This window comes from Tursiops truncatus, chromosome 20 (genome assembly GCF_011762595.2).
Source record: "Tursiops truncatus isolate mTurTru1 chromosome 20, mTurTru1.mat.Y, whole genome shotgun sequence".
NCBI lineage: Eukaryota > Metazoa > Chordata > Mammalia > Artiodactyla > Delphinidae > Tursiops > Tursiops truncatus.
In genome coordinates, this window is record NC_047053.1 from 42,616,647 (window position 1) to 42,633,168 (window position 16,522).

At 47.3% G+C, this 16,522-nt stretch overlaps 1 protein-coding gene across 2 annotated transcripts in view; it reads left to right on the forward strand.

Annotated features, from left to right (window-relative positions):
• Positions 1–388: 388 nt before the first annotated feature.
• Positions 389–16,522, forward strand: part of ITGB3 (integrin subunit beta 3) — a 52,670-nt gene continuing 36,536 nt past the window's right edge. For both annotated transcript variants that reach the window (XM_004316608.4, XM_033847463.2), the window contains exons 1-2: positions 389–516; positions 15,942–16,027. In XM_004316608.4, coding sequence (XP_004316656.2) covers positions 450–516; positions 15,942–16,027 — 153 coding nt within the window. In that variant the 5' untranslated portion in view covers positions 389–449. The remainder of the gene's footprint in view (positions 517–15,941; positions 16,028–16,522) is intronic.

Genomic DNA, 16,522 nt, shown 5'->3' on the forward strand with positions numbered 1-16,522 from the left:
CAAGGTACAGAGGGCAAGTGCCCAAGGAATTCAGGGGAAAGAGAAAGCCGCGTGGGTGTCTCCAGGGAAAAGTGCCAGAGGCTCCTGGTTTTTCTAAGTATTCCAAGTGCCCAGCGCGCACCCTGGGACCAGGATGTCTGCGGAAGATGCGACCTCGACCCCCGCACCCCTCTCCCCGGTCCCAGTCTTGCCTTGCGTACCCGCCGGCGATCCCCGCCGGCTGAGCCGAAGTGGCGAGAAACGAGCGGCGGTTTCTCACTTCCCCCCATGCGGTGGAGGGTCCAGAAAAGTGCCAGAGGGGAGGAAGCGCAAGTCCACGGCCCGCCCCGTTGCGTCCCACCCCCTGCGTCCCCTCCCCTTCGGCCACGGGAAAAGCGGCCGCGGGCGCCGCTGCTAGCTGTGGGGCTGGAGGACGCGGCCGAGGCGGAGCGCGGCGGCCAGCGGACGAGATGCGAGCGCTGCCGCTGTGGGCCGCTGTGCTGGTGCTGGGAGCGCTGGCGGGCGTCGGCGTCGGAGGTGAGTGAGGCTCCCGCGCGGCGGGGACGCAGCCAAGTGTGCAGACTTCGAGCGGGGAAACCGGGCGGGCGGGTCCTGCGCGGCTGCGCTCCGAGTGCGCGGGGCCAGCCTGGGGCTGTCGGAGCCCGGAGCTGGGGACCTTCCGGGCCCCGCTGTGGGAAAGGCGAGAGGCTACCTAGGGGCGGGTCCTCCGGGACACCGAAGCCCTTAGCCAGGTTAGGCGCCCGCTCCGGGCGGTCTCAACGTGCGCGGTGAGGTGGGCGCATCTCTGAGCCCCGAGTTCAGCCCCGGCTGCGCGCATCGCAGGTGGTCCCGGCCCTCCGAAGGCTCTGGAAGCCAAGGCGAGCTGGGGCTTCTCGGGGCTGTTCCCGCGCGTTGGCAGAGGGATGCGGTTGTAGCTTCTCGGATGAGAGTGTGTGCGCCCCCGGGTTTGCCGGTTACTCGACATTCCCCTTTCTCTTTGTGTACACTTTCTCCCAAGTTTCTGTTTGGTTTTTGCTTGGTGGCCCCCCGCGGGAACGATTCGGAGGAGGATGAGGGCTCTGCCTCCTACAGTGTCCCCGGGTGGCAGCGGTGCCTCTGCTTCCGGGACAAACCCAGCATCCGAAAAATCTCCACAGTATGCGAGCTGCTACGCCAGGGGTCCCTGGAGCTGGCTTGGCTCCCTGGCTTTGTCTCTCCTGCTGCTGCGCACACGATTAGCTGCCAAGGCAGCTGGCATTCGGCCTCCTTGGTGCTGCGAGGGGCAGAGCAGAGCACAGCCCAAGGGTGCTGCCCGTGATCTTTCTGGAGCCTGGGTGACCTTCCCAGGGAGAACTCTGGCTCCTGGTCCTCTGTGTTTCTCTGCAGAGGACGCACAAGTGTGCATATACCTACTTTTAGTGAAAAGAGTAGTACTCATTGTAGGGCAATTTAGTTCCTGCAGAAGATATTTTTTAAAAAGTAAGATTTATTGCTAAGGCCATTTCGAAGATAGCTATTCATAAATACTTGATGACTTCCTTCAAGACTCGTGCATGTATAAGAGATTGTGCAGGAGAGGGCAACAGCATCATTTTAAAAAACCCACTTTATTGAGGTATGATTGACGTACAAAACGCTGTATATATTTAATGTATATGACTTGAATTTGGAGATAAGTGTACACTCATGAAATCATCACAATTTATGACCCATAACTTGATGAAGGAGTTAGGGATAATATATAGGGGGCTGTTTAAGTTATTACTGTTGAAGCTTCCCATGTGACAGATGCTCAAACAGGTCAGCTGATGTCTTTAGCCTGCAGTGAGCAGCCTGATGACTGTGGCATGGAATTATGAATCTCCAGCATTCAGCCCTGGGAGAGGTTAGAGCCTTGGTTCAGATGCTGTCTGAATGGAGAAATCCAGAGGCAATTCAGGTGTCTCCTACGGAGATGCCTGCTTCCATGAACTTAAAACATTTTTGCTTTTTTTTTTTTCCCACATCTACAGCTTCCTGAATTTCAGAATGATTTCTGAATCTAATCATTATATTTTCTTACAGTTTTAGAAGTAAGTAAGGTAACACAAGATAGAGCCTAGCATGGTGCTTGGATCAATTAGTGAAAATGAAGAGCGTATTTGTTATTTTGGTGTCTCTTTCTCCACCCCTGAGTATACCTTTTGTTGATCTGTTTTTTTTTTTCAATAATACGTAGAGGATTCCACTGCATTGACATACCTAAGTTTGCATGAAATATCCTCTTGGGGATCTGTTCACAGATTCATTGTTGTGATTGGGGTGATTCCAGAAGTGGTGATAGGTTGTACTGAGCTAGCCTCAGACTCCCTCTGAGAGGCAAGATAGAGTCATATTTAAGAGCATGGGCTCTAGAGAAGACCCCCAGAGTAATAAGCCCCGCGTAAAAGCAGTTGCAATTGTCATTAAATCCCCCATCTCAGTGTTGGGGGCTGGCTTGCAGGTAACATCAGATCCCTGGGAAGCAGATGCAGGATGAGAGTTGGAGAGCTATATTGGGATACACAGTGTTGAAGGGACAGAGACAGAACTGGGTGGCGGTGGCACAGAGAGGCCACCCCAGAGTGGGAGAGTCTCGTATGGGGAATAGAGAGGTTGTTTGAGAGTAGACTTGAGTTTTGGAATTTATGTGCAAAGGTGATTTTTTAGCTTCACTCAAGAACTCTTGGGTCTTGTGGCTTCCCCAAATATGGTTCTTTTATTTTTTATATAAATTTATTAATTTAATTTATTTATTTTTGGCTGCATTGGGTCTTCGTTGCTGCACACGGGCTTTCTGTAGCTGCAGCGAGCAGGCGCTACTCTTTGTTGCGGTGTGCGGGCTTCTTACTGCGGTGGCTTCTCGTGTTGCAAAACATGGGCTCTAGGCACGGGCTTCAGTAGTTGCAGCACGCAGGCTCAGTAGTTGTGGCTCGCGGGCTCTAGAGCACAGGCTCAGTAGTTGTAGCGCACAGGCTTAGTTGCTTCGCGACATGTGGGATCTTCCCGGACCAGGGCTCGAACCCATGTCCCCTGCATTGGCAGGCGGATTCTCAACCACTGTGCCACCAAGGAAGCCCCCAAATATGGTTCTTTATTCTAATCTGAGACCTACTGAGTGACAAGTTTTGTTTGCTATCACCATCTAAATTGATTAGTTCTGAGCTGAGGTGCTGATTTCTCCTCCTGATTTATATCGTGGAAACTCTCCAACTGAAACCCTCTGCAGGAGCCCTCAGAGCCTGGAGAGACATAGGAGGAAGCCTTGTTGGCTGGGGAAGGGGACAGCTATGATTTAAAGCCAATCAGATGTGGGTTTAATTCTTGATTTTGCCTCTTATTATCTGTCTTACTTTGGGCAAGTGACTTAATCTCTTGGGTCCTCAGTTTCCTCATCTGTAAAGTGGAGGAAATAATACTTCTATGATTGTGCCAGTTAAATGAGATAAAGGCACAAAAAAAGTTTTCAATAAATGGCATTATTCTTCCTATCCTTGGTAACTACAACGTATTGGAGGTAAGGCTGCTACTGCTTCATGCATGAATACAATCCAGGTTCCTAAATGAGACCCATGGGATCCCTTTTCCCATGCCTATGTGACAGGGGACTCCTCCTTATTTCAACCCATTCTGCATTTGTGGCTTGGCAGATCTCAGCCGCTCCGTCGCAATAAGATTTCACAGAAGAGTCCAAGAGGAAGAGAGGCCCATACATTTGCTTTATCCATGAGAAAACCTTAAGTTCTGTCCCTGGGAAAAGAGGAAAGTAAAATACATTCACAGGTTTTGAGAAGAAGGACATGTCTATTTTGTTTGACACTCTATGCCCAGTGGCTGACACATAGGTGGCAAAATACGTACCTATGGAAAGCTATGAAAAGGCATCTAGAGGAGATGTGCCTCACCTTAAGATACCCAATATTTGAATGTCTGTATTCATTCATAGACGATCCTCAAGTGCTCCATCTCGGCATTCTGGAGGATATTAGAATACAGCCAAGCCCATGAGTTCTTTGGGCATTTGGACCTCTATACTTTTGCACCATTTAGACCTCTGCTCTGAGGGTGCTGGAAACTCAGGGGATCCTCTGTGAAGTGTTTGCTTTTTCCCTCACCTCCTGGGGGAATATACACAGGAGGGCAGCATTCTTCTTTACCACCTTCAAAATTGTGAGTGTGAGCGGCTGAGGTCTCTTGGGCACAGCATAATTGGGGCAAGGAGGCAACAGTGACGAGGGGGAGTCTGGATATGACTCTGGAATTTCCTAGTAGAAATTCCCCCTCTACAGCTCCCCGCCCCACTCAGGATCTCTGGTTATCATCCCCTCCCAGCCCTAAGACTCCTTCTGCCCTTGTTGGCAGGGATAGCCAGGAAACATGCCCACCGGAACCACAACTCATGAATCAGCAGACAGATAATTAACTGGGGGAATGACTGAGCGGCTTCAGGGATCAACCATTTGGCTTGACCCACCCCCCTCTGCTGCCCACAGAGCTGGCCTGCTGCGTCACCCCATCGCCTCTTCTCTCTTCTCCTGACCCCTGGCCCTTTCTGAGTGGGACAATCATTGTGGCTGATGGAGCTCAGGTCACAAGTGGAAGTGCAGGTGGCAGCAGGGAGATGACACTGCCTGTTCTCCCTGTGTGAACTGCTGGTGTTTATTTAAATGGGAGACTCTGCAGCAAAAATTTATAAAATCTGCCTTTCTCTGCATGCACACAGTATCGCCAGGAACACTCTTTTCTTTATAGTTAGTTTATTTAGGTGTAATTTATGTACTGTAAAATTCATCCTTTTTAGGTGTACAGTTCTATGAATTTTTACAAATGCTCACAGTCAAGTAACCATCAGCATAATCAAGATACAGAATATTTCCATCACCCTAAAGAGTTGTCTTGAGCTCCTTGTCAACAATTTCCTTTCCCCACCTTTATTTCCTGGCAGATCTGTTTCCTGTCCCTACAATTCTTCCTTTTACAGAATGTCATATCAATGAAATCATACAGTGTGTAGCCTTTCAATTCTGGCTTTTTTTTTTGTGCGGTAAGCGGGCCTCTCACTGTTGTGGCCTCTCCCGTTGTGGAGCACAGGCTCCGGATGCGCAGGCTCAGCGGCCATGGCTCACGGGCCTAGCCGCTCCGCGGCATGTGGGATCTTCCCGGACCGGGGCGCGAACCCGTGTCCCCTGCATCGGCAGGCAGAATCTCAACCACTGCGCCACCAGGGAAGCCCAAGTTTGGCTTTTTTAACTTAGCATAATGTGTTCGAGACTCATCCATGTTGTTGCGTATATCAGAATGCTGAGAGGTTATCCCAGGCTACTCTGTCTTCCTCAGGTTCTGAGACAGTTACCTTGAAAGCAGGGGGCTATATCTGTTAAACCCAGATCCAGCGTTCAATCTCTAAATTTTGAAATTGGATAGATGCATTTGCAGCCAGCACTTTTATTATCCTTGGTCCTAAAATCAAATGTGGTCAAATATGGTATGTCACAATCTTTGGAGCTAGAAGCTAAGTAAACTGGGGCTATTCTACCTTTTAAAATTTGGGGTAGCATCTCTGAAAAAAACAACCCACCGTAAGTCTTCCTTTCTGGTTTTCTTTCATGTTCCCACAAAAACACTTCTCTTCCTCCCTGCCAGCATTTCTTAGTTCAGTTAGTAAAGCTATTTAAACATTCACGGGGTGAATGAGGTGATATATGCTCATTATATGAAAGCCACATGTTGGAGAGTAAATGGCTGGTTCCCCTCTAATTCTGTTCCCCCCTAATGTTCACTATTAATTAGATGGTGTGTTCTATTCATATTTTTTGTAAAATCTTGCATATGTAATAATTCTTGCATATGTAATAATGCAAGAATTATTGCATTATGTAATAATGTATGTAATAATTCTCATGGGTATGTGTATTCCTTTACCTAAACTTGCATATGTAATATGTATATGTAATAATTCTCATTGGTATGTATATATGTAATAATTCTCATGTGTATATCTATTCTTTTACCTAAACTTGTGTTACATTTTTTCAACTTAACAAAAGCCACTTTTTTGTTCATATAGAGAAAAACCCCTCAGGATGAAAAGAACTGTGGGTCTGGAATTGAGAAACCAATATGCAATTCATGGCTCAACAGGCTTTTCTGTCAATCTGCTGGGTGATTTTGAACAAGTCATCTTACCTCTGGGCCTCAGGCTCTTGGGGTCTCAAGGGCTGCAAACGGGTGAATGTGTCAAAGGGAGAGATGTTGGTTTGCTCTTGCCCTTCCCCACCACCAGCTGGAGAAGTTTTTCCTTTAGCTGATTAATAGTGTGGAAGTCCGTTTAAGGATTTCTTTGGGGGGGAAAAAAGGGAGGTCTGCAGTTAAAAACAAGCTTGAAAAACTTCGCCCTGGAAGAAAGCTCCAGAAGTTTGGCGAAAGGCACATTCAGTAGCCACTTTGAAAGTCCCTGTCGTCAACCCTAAATCTGCTTGGTGATGGGATTCTTGGATAGAGGGAACCCAGGTCTGTGAGAACCGCTGATGATTCCAACCCCCTGCTTTAGCCACTGCACGTGATAAACTCCTCCAGGTTGAACCTGGGCTGGAGCCACCTGCAAGGGGCAGGTTTGACCAACTCCTTGGGAAGGTGGAAGAGGAGGGCGTGCGGTGCCCCCACTCTGGGACCCCTACAGATAGAGACTAGACCACACTCTCCTGGGAGATTCCTGAAGGCTGTGGGAGCGGGCTGGCCAAGTTACTTCTGGAGTTCCCCTTGAGCTTTGGGATTCCAAGAGGTTACTGGGTTTTGGGGCTGAAGGTGCTTGCTTGTAGAGAGCCTGGCATGCCCTGGGGAGCCTACCTTTAAATGAATGCAAATGTAGAGACTGAGACAGAAGAGAAGACATTTAAAATTAGCTTTAGGGTTTTTTTTAGCTTATAAAACGAATTCAACTTTTTGTAGGGGGAAAAAAAATTCAAGGACATTCCCTGGCCATCCAGTGGTTAGGACTCAGCGCTTTCACTGCAGTGGCCAAGGTTCAATCCCTGATCAGGGAACTAATATGCCACAAGCTGCATGGCACGGCTGGAAAAGAAAAGAAAGTCAAGCAGTACAGAAATAGAATAATGTAGAAAGTACAAGTCCCTTGTAGTCTTGTACTTAAAGATAACCACTGTTGACAGTTACTCCAGAATTTTTTTCCTATCTATATGTCACCATATATAATGATTTATCATTATTGTTGTTTCTCAAGCAGAATCATCCACAGTAGGATCATTGGCACTTAATAATATACCGTGAGCATCTTTTTATATCAGTGCATGGCCTTCCATTACTATTTATGCCAAGAGCTGTAACTCTAGCCAGAAGGCATATTGCTATGTGGATATACCTGAATTTTCTTAACCAATTCCCTGTTGGTAGACATTGGGATCACCCCCAATTATCTGCTACTACAGATAAAGCGGCAGGGGACATCCTTGTTCATTATTATGCACCTTTGTTCAAGTGTTTCTGCAGGCTGAATTTCTTAAACGAAAGCTGCTGGGTCAAAGGACACGAATATTTTAAATTTAAATTTTAATAGGTTTTCCAAATTGTCCTCCAAAATGGTGGGACCAATTTGCCTTCCTACCAAGACAGGCTGGAAGCAAGGGCTGGTGACAGCACCACCGCCTGCTGTTTCTACCCACAAGATATGAGCCTCAGGAGGAAAAGTAGCAGAATTGGACAGTTGAATGCCAAGGAGGTCACCAAAAGGGTGCTGCTGGGCTGGGCCTCAAACAGAACTTGGTATGGGCTTGCCTCTTTTCTATACTGAATGAGTCAGATGGGAGGTGGGGCCTGTGCTGATAAAATTTTCCAGAACTTGAGATGCAACATTTGAATCAAATATTAGTTAGGCTGTTAGGAAGAAATGGACATGTGTGCAATATTTGAGGGTTCTGGGGCCCTGGGATGTTAGGCTTCCTAGAGTATTAGTCAGCTTGTTGATGCTTTCTGTTTGGAATATATATACTTCCAGGGCTGGCGGCAGCTTGAAAATCATCTCATCTAATACCGTTTGTTTTACAGAGAAGCACAAAGGGAGGTCCTGAGAGGTGAAGTGACTTGCCCAAGATAACACAACTAGTTTAGTGGCGTTGGTGGGGTCTAGCCCTGGGGGCTCCTGTCTCCTGGCCAGTGATTCTTCACTGTATCCTGTAGAGACCAAGGACCCTCTCTCATATGAGGCGGTAGGGGTGTGGGGGGGATGGGCATTCCTCGTGCAGGAAGTGATTTGCATGAAGGTAAGTAGGAAGGAAACCAGCATTTACTGAGCATCCACTCTGCTATCCGTGGTTCTTTCATCTGTGTTATCTCTTTTAATCCTAACAACTCCTGAGGTAAGTGTTCCGCCCATATTTGGGAGCATGGGGGAAAGGAAGGTCTCCAGGGCTTGGCTGATGTGGCTGGGTTGCACCCGTTAAATAGGAGGGAACAATTATAAGTTCTCGAATAGAGATGTGACACTGGACCTTAGAGAGAGCACCAGAGAGATGAAGGGACGTGCCTGAGGTCACACAGCCAGTGGAGCTGTAAAAGTGGTTTTAGACCTGAGGTCTCCTGTCTGCTGTCCCACCACCATGCTTCCCCCACCACATCCACTGTTACACTGTTCATCGGTTTACTCCCCCTGCCCTCAGGGTGTTTTCCAGGGGCTGGGTGTTAATTTTAGATGATAACTACACAGAAGACAGGACTCTGTCCTTTTTATGCAGTGTTCAGCATAAAACATGGCGACTTAATTATCCCAGTTGGAGATGATAACAAGACATGTTCTGGCTTCACTTACAAGGGCAGGGCCTACTGGCTGAAGAAAGGTCAGTGAAAGGGCATGGCCAGTGGTCAGTACATTTGAACTTTGTCCAAGGGGATCCACTTGTTCAGGGAGAAATCCTTCCTGTCTTTCGGTCATGTCCCTCATGCCAGTGGATCAGCAAGTCCTCAGAGAACATCTAGGGTCTAACCATGCTATGGATACCACTACCATCCAAATCCAGCCCCCTGCCATCTGCTGCCTGGATGGTTGTAATGCTTCCTAATTGGTCTCCTTCTGGTCTTGTTCCCCTACTGTCTGCCCTCCTTTCGTGGCCAGGATGATCTTCTGCTCACCTCTGCTCACAGCCCACCAGCGGCTTCCCACCACATGGAGAATGACAGCCACACTCCCTACCATGGCTACTGCTTCCCAGTATTATGGTCTCTGACTGCGTTTCCAACCGCCTCTCTATCTCTCTCCTCTTCCCTCTCTCTTCCTGCTGTTTTTTTAAGAGGCTGAGGACCATCTAGCTGCTGTGGGTTCTTTCTGGAATACTCGTCCCCTAGATCTTCCCATGACTCACTCCTTCATATCATTTTGAAATGCCACTCTGAGAGGCCTTTCTTTAAAGGAGACACCCTCCCCTTACCGATGCTTTGTCCTGCTTTATTTTCTTAGTGCCTTTGCCACTTTTTGAAATTGTACTTTTTCGTTGTGTATGTTTTGGCTTTCTGTTGAGCATGTTTGATTTTCGCTAAACTCTAAGCTCCACAAGAGTAAGGGGGTTGTTTATCTCATCAGTGTGTCTCCAGTGCTTAGCAGAGTGCCAGACACAGGTAGGTACTCAGTGAATATTTGAGTAAGTGAGTGGATGAATGAATGCCAACACCATTGATATATGTTAGTAGAAAAGTATAAAAGAAGAGTAAACACTTTTCTGTTATCCATAGGTGGGTTAACCATTACAAAATGGTTAGGCTGGCTTTTTTCAATCATGCAGAGTATTTCAGAGCAGTGTTTCTCAAAATCATGTCATATATGCTATGGAAATGCAAATCCATTTTGTATTATTAGCTTCTTAGGGCTGCTGTAACTGGGTGGCTTAAAACAACAGAAATTTATTCTCTCTGGAAGCTAGAAATCTGAAATCAGGGTGTCAACAGGGCCATGCTCCCTCTGAGACGCTGGATGGACTCCTTCCTCATATCTTCCTAGCTTCTGGTGGTAGCTGGCAACTCTTGGCGTTCCTTGGCTTCCAGCTACATCACTCCAATCTCTGCCTCTGTCTTTATACGGCAACGTTCTCACTGTCTGTCTTCACGTGGTGTTTTCCTCTTATGAGGACATCAATCATACTAGTTTAGCACCCACCCTAATGACCCCATCTTGATTACATCTGCAAAGACCTTATTTCCAAATAAGATCATAGTTGTAGGTACTGGGGGTTAGGACTTCAGCATATCTTTCTGGGGGACACAATTCAACCTGTAACACATTTTAATATTGGTCGAGGCAAATTGTACACAAACGGCTTCTGATGTTAAGTACCATATTTAATTGGCTCTGATGCACTTTTTTTTTTAAACATTTGAAAATCCCTGAAATCAGCCTGCCTCCTGTACGGTAGTTTGGACTCCCTACTGCTTTGGGAGATGCTTACTGAAGCTTTCTGCTCAGAGCACAGAGATATGTGTTACCTTGAGTCCCACCTTCCTGCCTTCTTCCCCTTCCTTGGATTACTGAGCTGCTGCTGCATGTAAATGAAAGAACAAAAATAAGATAAACTTTCTTAACAGCTTGTTCTAGAGAAACCACTTGTTGCATCCACAGCACCGTTAGCCTCTGTTTTGTTCTTGGATGACTCACCCAGCCAGGTGACTGCAATGGAAGGTCAGGCACTGCCCAAGTCACGCAGTGTCCCCTGGACCTATTTGAGAAGTCACTAGTCAAAGGTCAGTGGCGGGGCTGGAGACCCAGGCCAGAACTCCTCCCTGCAGATAGTAAGAGAGATGCCCATGGTGTTTGCGGTATGGACAGTCCTCCCTTCCACTGAACACCTCTCGCTCTGACTGAGCCCTTTCCTGGGGTCCCCTGGCCTCACTAGGGTGGCCCGTTCCTGTGTTCTGACATCCTGTCTAATTGGACAGCATATCCTCAAAATAGCTCTCATTGACGCATTATGACTTCCACTGGTTCCAACTCCCTTCCTTGTTCCCTTTTTTTCCTCCATTTTCCCCACCCTTTGTCTCTCTTCTGGTTCTGTGAATTGGGCTGATGTGTCAAACCACAGCCTTCTACTTCTACTTTCCAGGCAAAGTTCTTTGCTGGTCTTGTCTATGTTTTCTAATTGGCCTTCTTTTCTTGGCCATCCCTCCTAGATTTTATATATATATATATATATATTTTTTTTTTTTTTTTACATCTTTATTGGGGTATAATTGCTTTCCAATGGTGTGTTAGTTTCTGCTTTATAACAAAGTGAATCAGTTATACATATACATGTGTTCCCATACCTCCTCCCTCTTGCGTCTCCCTCCCTCCCACCCTCCCTATCCCACCCCTCCAGGTGGTCACTTTTGATCCCCTGCCTTCAACTGCTTGGGCCTCAGGATAAAAACAGCAACAATAAAAACAATAGCAACCATAGCAGCTGCAGCCTTTATTGAGAACTTTCTGTCTTGCCAGCTGTTGTGCTCAGAGTGTGACAGGGATTGGTTGCTTTATAACTACACCGGGAGGACCAGGGCCAGTCCTCCTGTTGCCTCGCTGTGGCTAAGCTGTCCAAGAAAATGGGTGCTAGGGTTGTTAATTTGTTTCAGTGACAAAGTTCTGATGAAGACCCTTGATTCTCCAGCAGAGCCGAGTCTGGGCCTCCGAGGCTGAGCAGGAACATAGGCCTTATGAATGACTGGAAACAGAGGCCCAAACTCCTTCCACATGTTTTGGGGGAGGGGTGGCCTCAGAGCAGCGGCTCGTTGAATCAGCATGGCCCAGGCGCAGAGACTTCTGATGAGTCAGTCGCTTTCAGCCACTGCATTCCGGGGAACCTGCCCTTGGTCGCAGGTCTTGGTGGGGGGCATCCCAGGAAGCGGGTGGAGGGGGGAAATCATTGATTCTCATGAAATCAACCTGTGATTCATTAAAAAGGAGAGGTAAGGGGAGCTGGGTAACCGTGACTCCCCAGCCATGACTTCCTAAAGAACAAGTCCCAGCAGCTCATAGCATCCTCTGGGGTCAGGGACTCACTGCGGGGGTGGGGGTGGGGCTGCTGTTGTTTATTTCACATCTGATAAGGCTTGCTTTTGTGGCTATGAGTCAAGGACTCATGGGGAAATGCTAATTTCAGAATGAATGGATGGCTAAATGGATAGACTGGGAAAAGTTTTCAAAAAATAATTAGACGGCGCCCACACCTCCCACGGCCCGCTTCTCTCTTCTGACGCTTCCTGCGATCTTGTGCGTCTCCTCTCCCTACCGAAAATCCATGTCACTTATGTCCAGAAGTACTCCCATGGATGTAGATTCTCATGGAAACTTCAAAAGGGGATGCCTAAAATAGTGCAGGCTGTGCTTCTCTCAGAACTCTTCCAATAAGGCAGTAAAAGGGGGATGAGTTCCCATCTGGCTGAGAAAAGAGCGGTTGTGAGCTAACAGCCGGCCAGGCAGCCCGTGAAGGGAGAGGCCCTCTGGATGCATTGCTGGTTCTGAACATTCAGGCATTCTGAATCTGGCAGCTCTGGGAAGATTGGCTACTTTTCTTCCATTAGAGACAGTACATGGCTGAGGGCCACCCCAGCTCAGAGGTGGCCTTGGTGCCGTAGGGCCAGGTCTGGAGCCACTGCCGTAATCTCCACCTCGCAGTCCTTGTATGGCATGCTTAGGTTGGAGTCCGTCAGAGGCTGGAGCCCCAGAGGTTACTCAGGGGCTCGCAGTAGCATATCACTTGAAGAATCTTAGGGTTGGGAAAGGCCTTTTTTAAACTAAATTTATTTATTTATTCTTGGCTGCATTGGGTCTTTGTTGCTGCACCCGGGCTTTCTCTAGTTGTGGCGAGCAGGGGCTACTCTTCGTTGCGGTGCGTGGGCTTCTCAATGCGGTGGATTCTCTTGTTGCAGAACACGGGCTCTAGGCACGCGGGCTTCAGTAGTTGTGGCACGTGGGCTTAGTTGCTCCACGGCATGTGGGATCTTCCCAGACCAGGAATCGAATCCATGTCCCCTGCATTGGCAGGTGGATTCTTTTTTTTTTTTTTTTTTTTTTTTTTTTTGCGGTCCACGGGCTTCTCACTGTTGTGGCCTCTCCCATTGCGGAGCACAGGCTCCTGACACACAGGCTCAGAGGCCATGGCTCACGGGCCCAGCCGCTCCGCGGTATGTGGGATCTTCCCGGACCGGGGCACGAACCCGTGTCCCCTGCATTGGCAGGCGGACTCTCAACCACTGCGCCACCAGGGAAGCCCTGGCAGGTAGATTCTTAACCACTGTGCCACCAGGGAAGTCCTGGGAAAGGTCTTTGAAGTTAGACAGACTCAGGGCTCTGAGGAAATGTGGGGCTTCCAGAAGGCGCTTCAAGGATTCCACATATAATCTAGTGTTTTGTGGAGAACAATGAAAATTTAAATTGCCCAAGGAACAGTTTCAACCCATTTGCCTGTTTTATGTTGGAATTGTATGCATAATTTGGAGAAATGAGCTCAGTTGCTTAAAAAACAAAACAAAACTGATCTAGTCCAATACCTCTCAATTTGCTCTAATATATATTTATTTAGCATCTCCTTTGAGCAAGGGCTGAGGCTGGGCTGGGCAGGACAGGCCTCAAGAGGCTTAAAATCTATTGAGCGGCAGTGCTGTTAAGGCAGATGCATAAGTAATTATAAGTTGGGAATATTGGAGTGAAGAAACTAAGGCTGAGAGGAATTAAATGACTCATCCAAGACTATATTATTAGTGGGTGACTCAGTTAGGACCACAGTCTGCTGACTGCGTGTGTACCTTTTCTGTTAGGTCACTCTGCCCTGAGATGGATACTGTTAAAGTGCAATTTTCAAAGAGTTAAAAGTATGATTCTCATACAACTATAAAATGAACATGTGTCAAAGATTTCATCCAACTTAATGAGGGAACCAATAAGATGTTGACTAGTTCAAAAGAGAATTCAAGTAAGGGAGTTATAGTCAGTCAAAGGAATGCTGAAATCAGTTACCTAACAGATTCAAAATTGGTTAATGTTCTACAAGGCAATAAACCTTAACCTTTGGGGGTTACCTTTTCTACCGGACAGAAATCATTTACGTTGCTGTTGGATAAGAATCATATACGTTGCTCTCCATTGTTGTTGGTTTTCTACAGGTCAGCCTCTGTTCTTACAGAATCGTAAGATAGAAGTCAAACAAAGGTACACATCCCTGGAAAATCAGACAATCTCTAAGCATGGTGGGTCTACTGGTCAACCCTTTGCATTACCTTGAAAGGACACCCAGTACTCCCTTTGCCTATTTCCACATTTTGGATAATTTTTCTTAACAATATTTTGTGTATGTGTGTACACACGCATTTGCTGGGTGTGGTTTTTTTTATTTTTTATTTTCACCAGATGTTGAAAGGGAGTTCAGCCACGCTGTTATAAAAGGGACTGAGACAGCTCCGTAAGAAGTTTCAGGGACACTGGAAAAACATCCCAGTGATGAGGTTGATTTCCCCCAAATATATTTGCTGGTCTTACAAACTGGGGGCAAGGGACCACTTTGGAAAATTGGATAAAGTAATTGTCAAGATAATTGGGTCATAGTAGGAATGGGTCTCCCTCATTCTGCTCTTTGCACAGTCGTCCCTCGGGATCTGTGGGAGATTGATTCCAAGCTCCCCTGACGACCAAAATCCAAGGATGCTCAAGTCCCTTATAGAAATAGCTTAGTGTTTGCATATAACCTTTGCACATCCTCCTGTATTCTATAAATCATCTCTAGATTACTTACAATACAATGTGAATGCTATGTAAATAGTTGTAAATGCTATGTAAATAGTTGCTGGCACGTGGCAAATTCAACTTTTGGTTTTTGGAACTTTCTGGAATTTTTTTCCTGAATATTTCCAACTCATGGGTGTTTGAATCTGTGGATGCAGAAGCCACGGATATGGAGGGCTGACTGTACTGCAGAAGGCCTTCCTGGGGCACTGGAGGTTTACCTGACTGAGGCCAGGAAGGCTAAGCTGGGGGAAGGAGGGAGGATGGGGGCTTCTGTCCAGGCAGATGTCTGGGGTTTGCTTCCTGGTTGGGCTTCTCAAGGCTCTTTTCATGCCTCTGGTTGTCTCTGCTCCTCCCTGCAGCTTTTTCTCTGTCCTTTGACAGTATGAAGACTGTTCACACTTGAGTGGCATTTTGTAGTGTACCCACTGCTTCTCCTTTACCTCACTGACTTCTTTGCCCACATCCTATGAAACAGATATCATCACTTCATGGAGGTTAACTAACTTGACCAAGGTCATGACACCTAGTAAGAAGAGCATTCAGAATTCAAATACAGGTCTTCCAACTCCAAAATTCCATGTTCTTCCAGCTTATATCAGTCAACTTTTTCTAATATTTCTGCGGTTTTCCCTAAAGCATTCTATATACTTGGATCCCAAGATATATGTATTGGGAAGCTTGAGAAGATTTGCTTTCCCCTGGCAGGCCAGTAGGACACTGCCATGGCGGTCACCCCCCACCCCCATATTTAGACCGTGTGTTAATGTTAGTACATCCGGGCTCTGAATTCCCTGTGTAGCGGCTGTGACTAAGTCACTAGAATAATTGGAGAGAGGGTACGTTGCCATGGCTCTGGGCCTGAGATTTTCATTTGTACAATGTAGGTGTCAAATCAGTTGTTAATTAAAGCCTTTCCGTCATTTATGATCTGACACTTGCTCCATCACTTGCCATCACAGTGACCTCATCAATTGAGGGCTGTGATGAGTTTCTCCTGACCTTCCTCATTCTCCTTCTCCCTTACCAAACAGCCTGTGTTTGGTAAATGTCTATGGGATGGGTAAGGTGTATTTGTGTGCATCTGAGAGCTGTAAACCTGGGCATTTGGGAAAGCTGGGAAAGGATGGGGGCAGACCAGGTACTTTGTCATGTCAAATGAGATACTAATGCCTCTGTCTCCCTGTTACAGGGCCCAACATCTGTGCCACACGAGGCGTGAGCTCCTGCCAGCAATGTCTGGCTGTGAGTCCCATGTGTGCCTGGTGCTCTGATGAGGTAAGGAGCAGATATCCGAATTTATTTCTTCCCCAGACTTAGCTGCTTTTGTGTAGAGACAGACCCATGGGGATATCTCCTTCCTCCTAAGTATACAAGCCCCTTGTCCCTTCTGAGCAAAACTAGGGAGAAGCCTTCCCATTGATGGCCGTCGAAGGGAGCTGTCATGGGCTGTTGCTGGGAATGCCATCCAGAGTGTATTGTGTGGCCCCGGCCTTAGGCAGAGTGGTTAGGCCTGCTGGCCTCTCTGTAGCCATTGCCATCCTTTACCACACTTTGCTTGATTTTTGTTGGGGTGCAACACCCCCGAGAAGCAGAGCCTCGGGTCTCAAAAAGGGAGGCATGAGAGGGTTATAGGTACAAAGGGGATGCTGGCTTATGAACATTCCAGGATTTTTAAAAGGCAAGCAAGAGAGGGATCTTGCGCTTGTGTGGGGGGCTGTTTAGACAGAGTATCTCTTCTCTTCCCTTTTCCTGTCTGATGACTGGACCCCC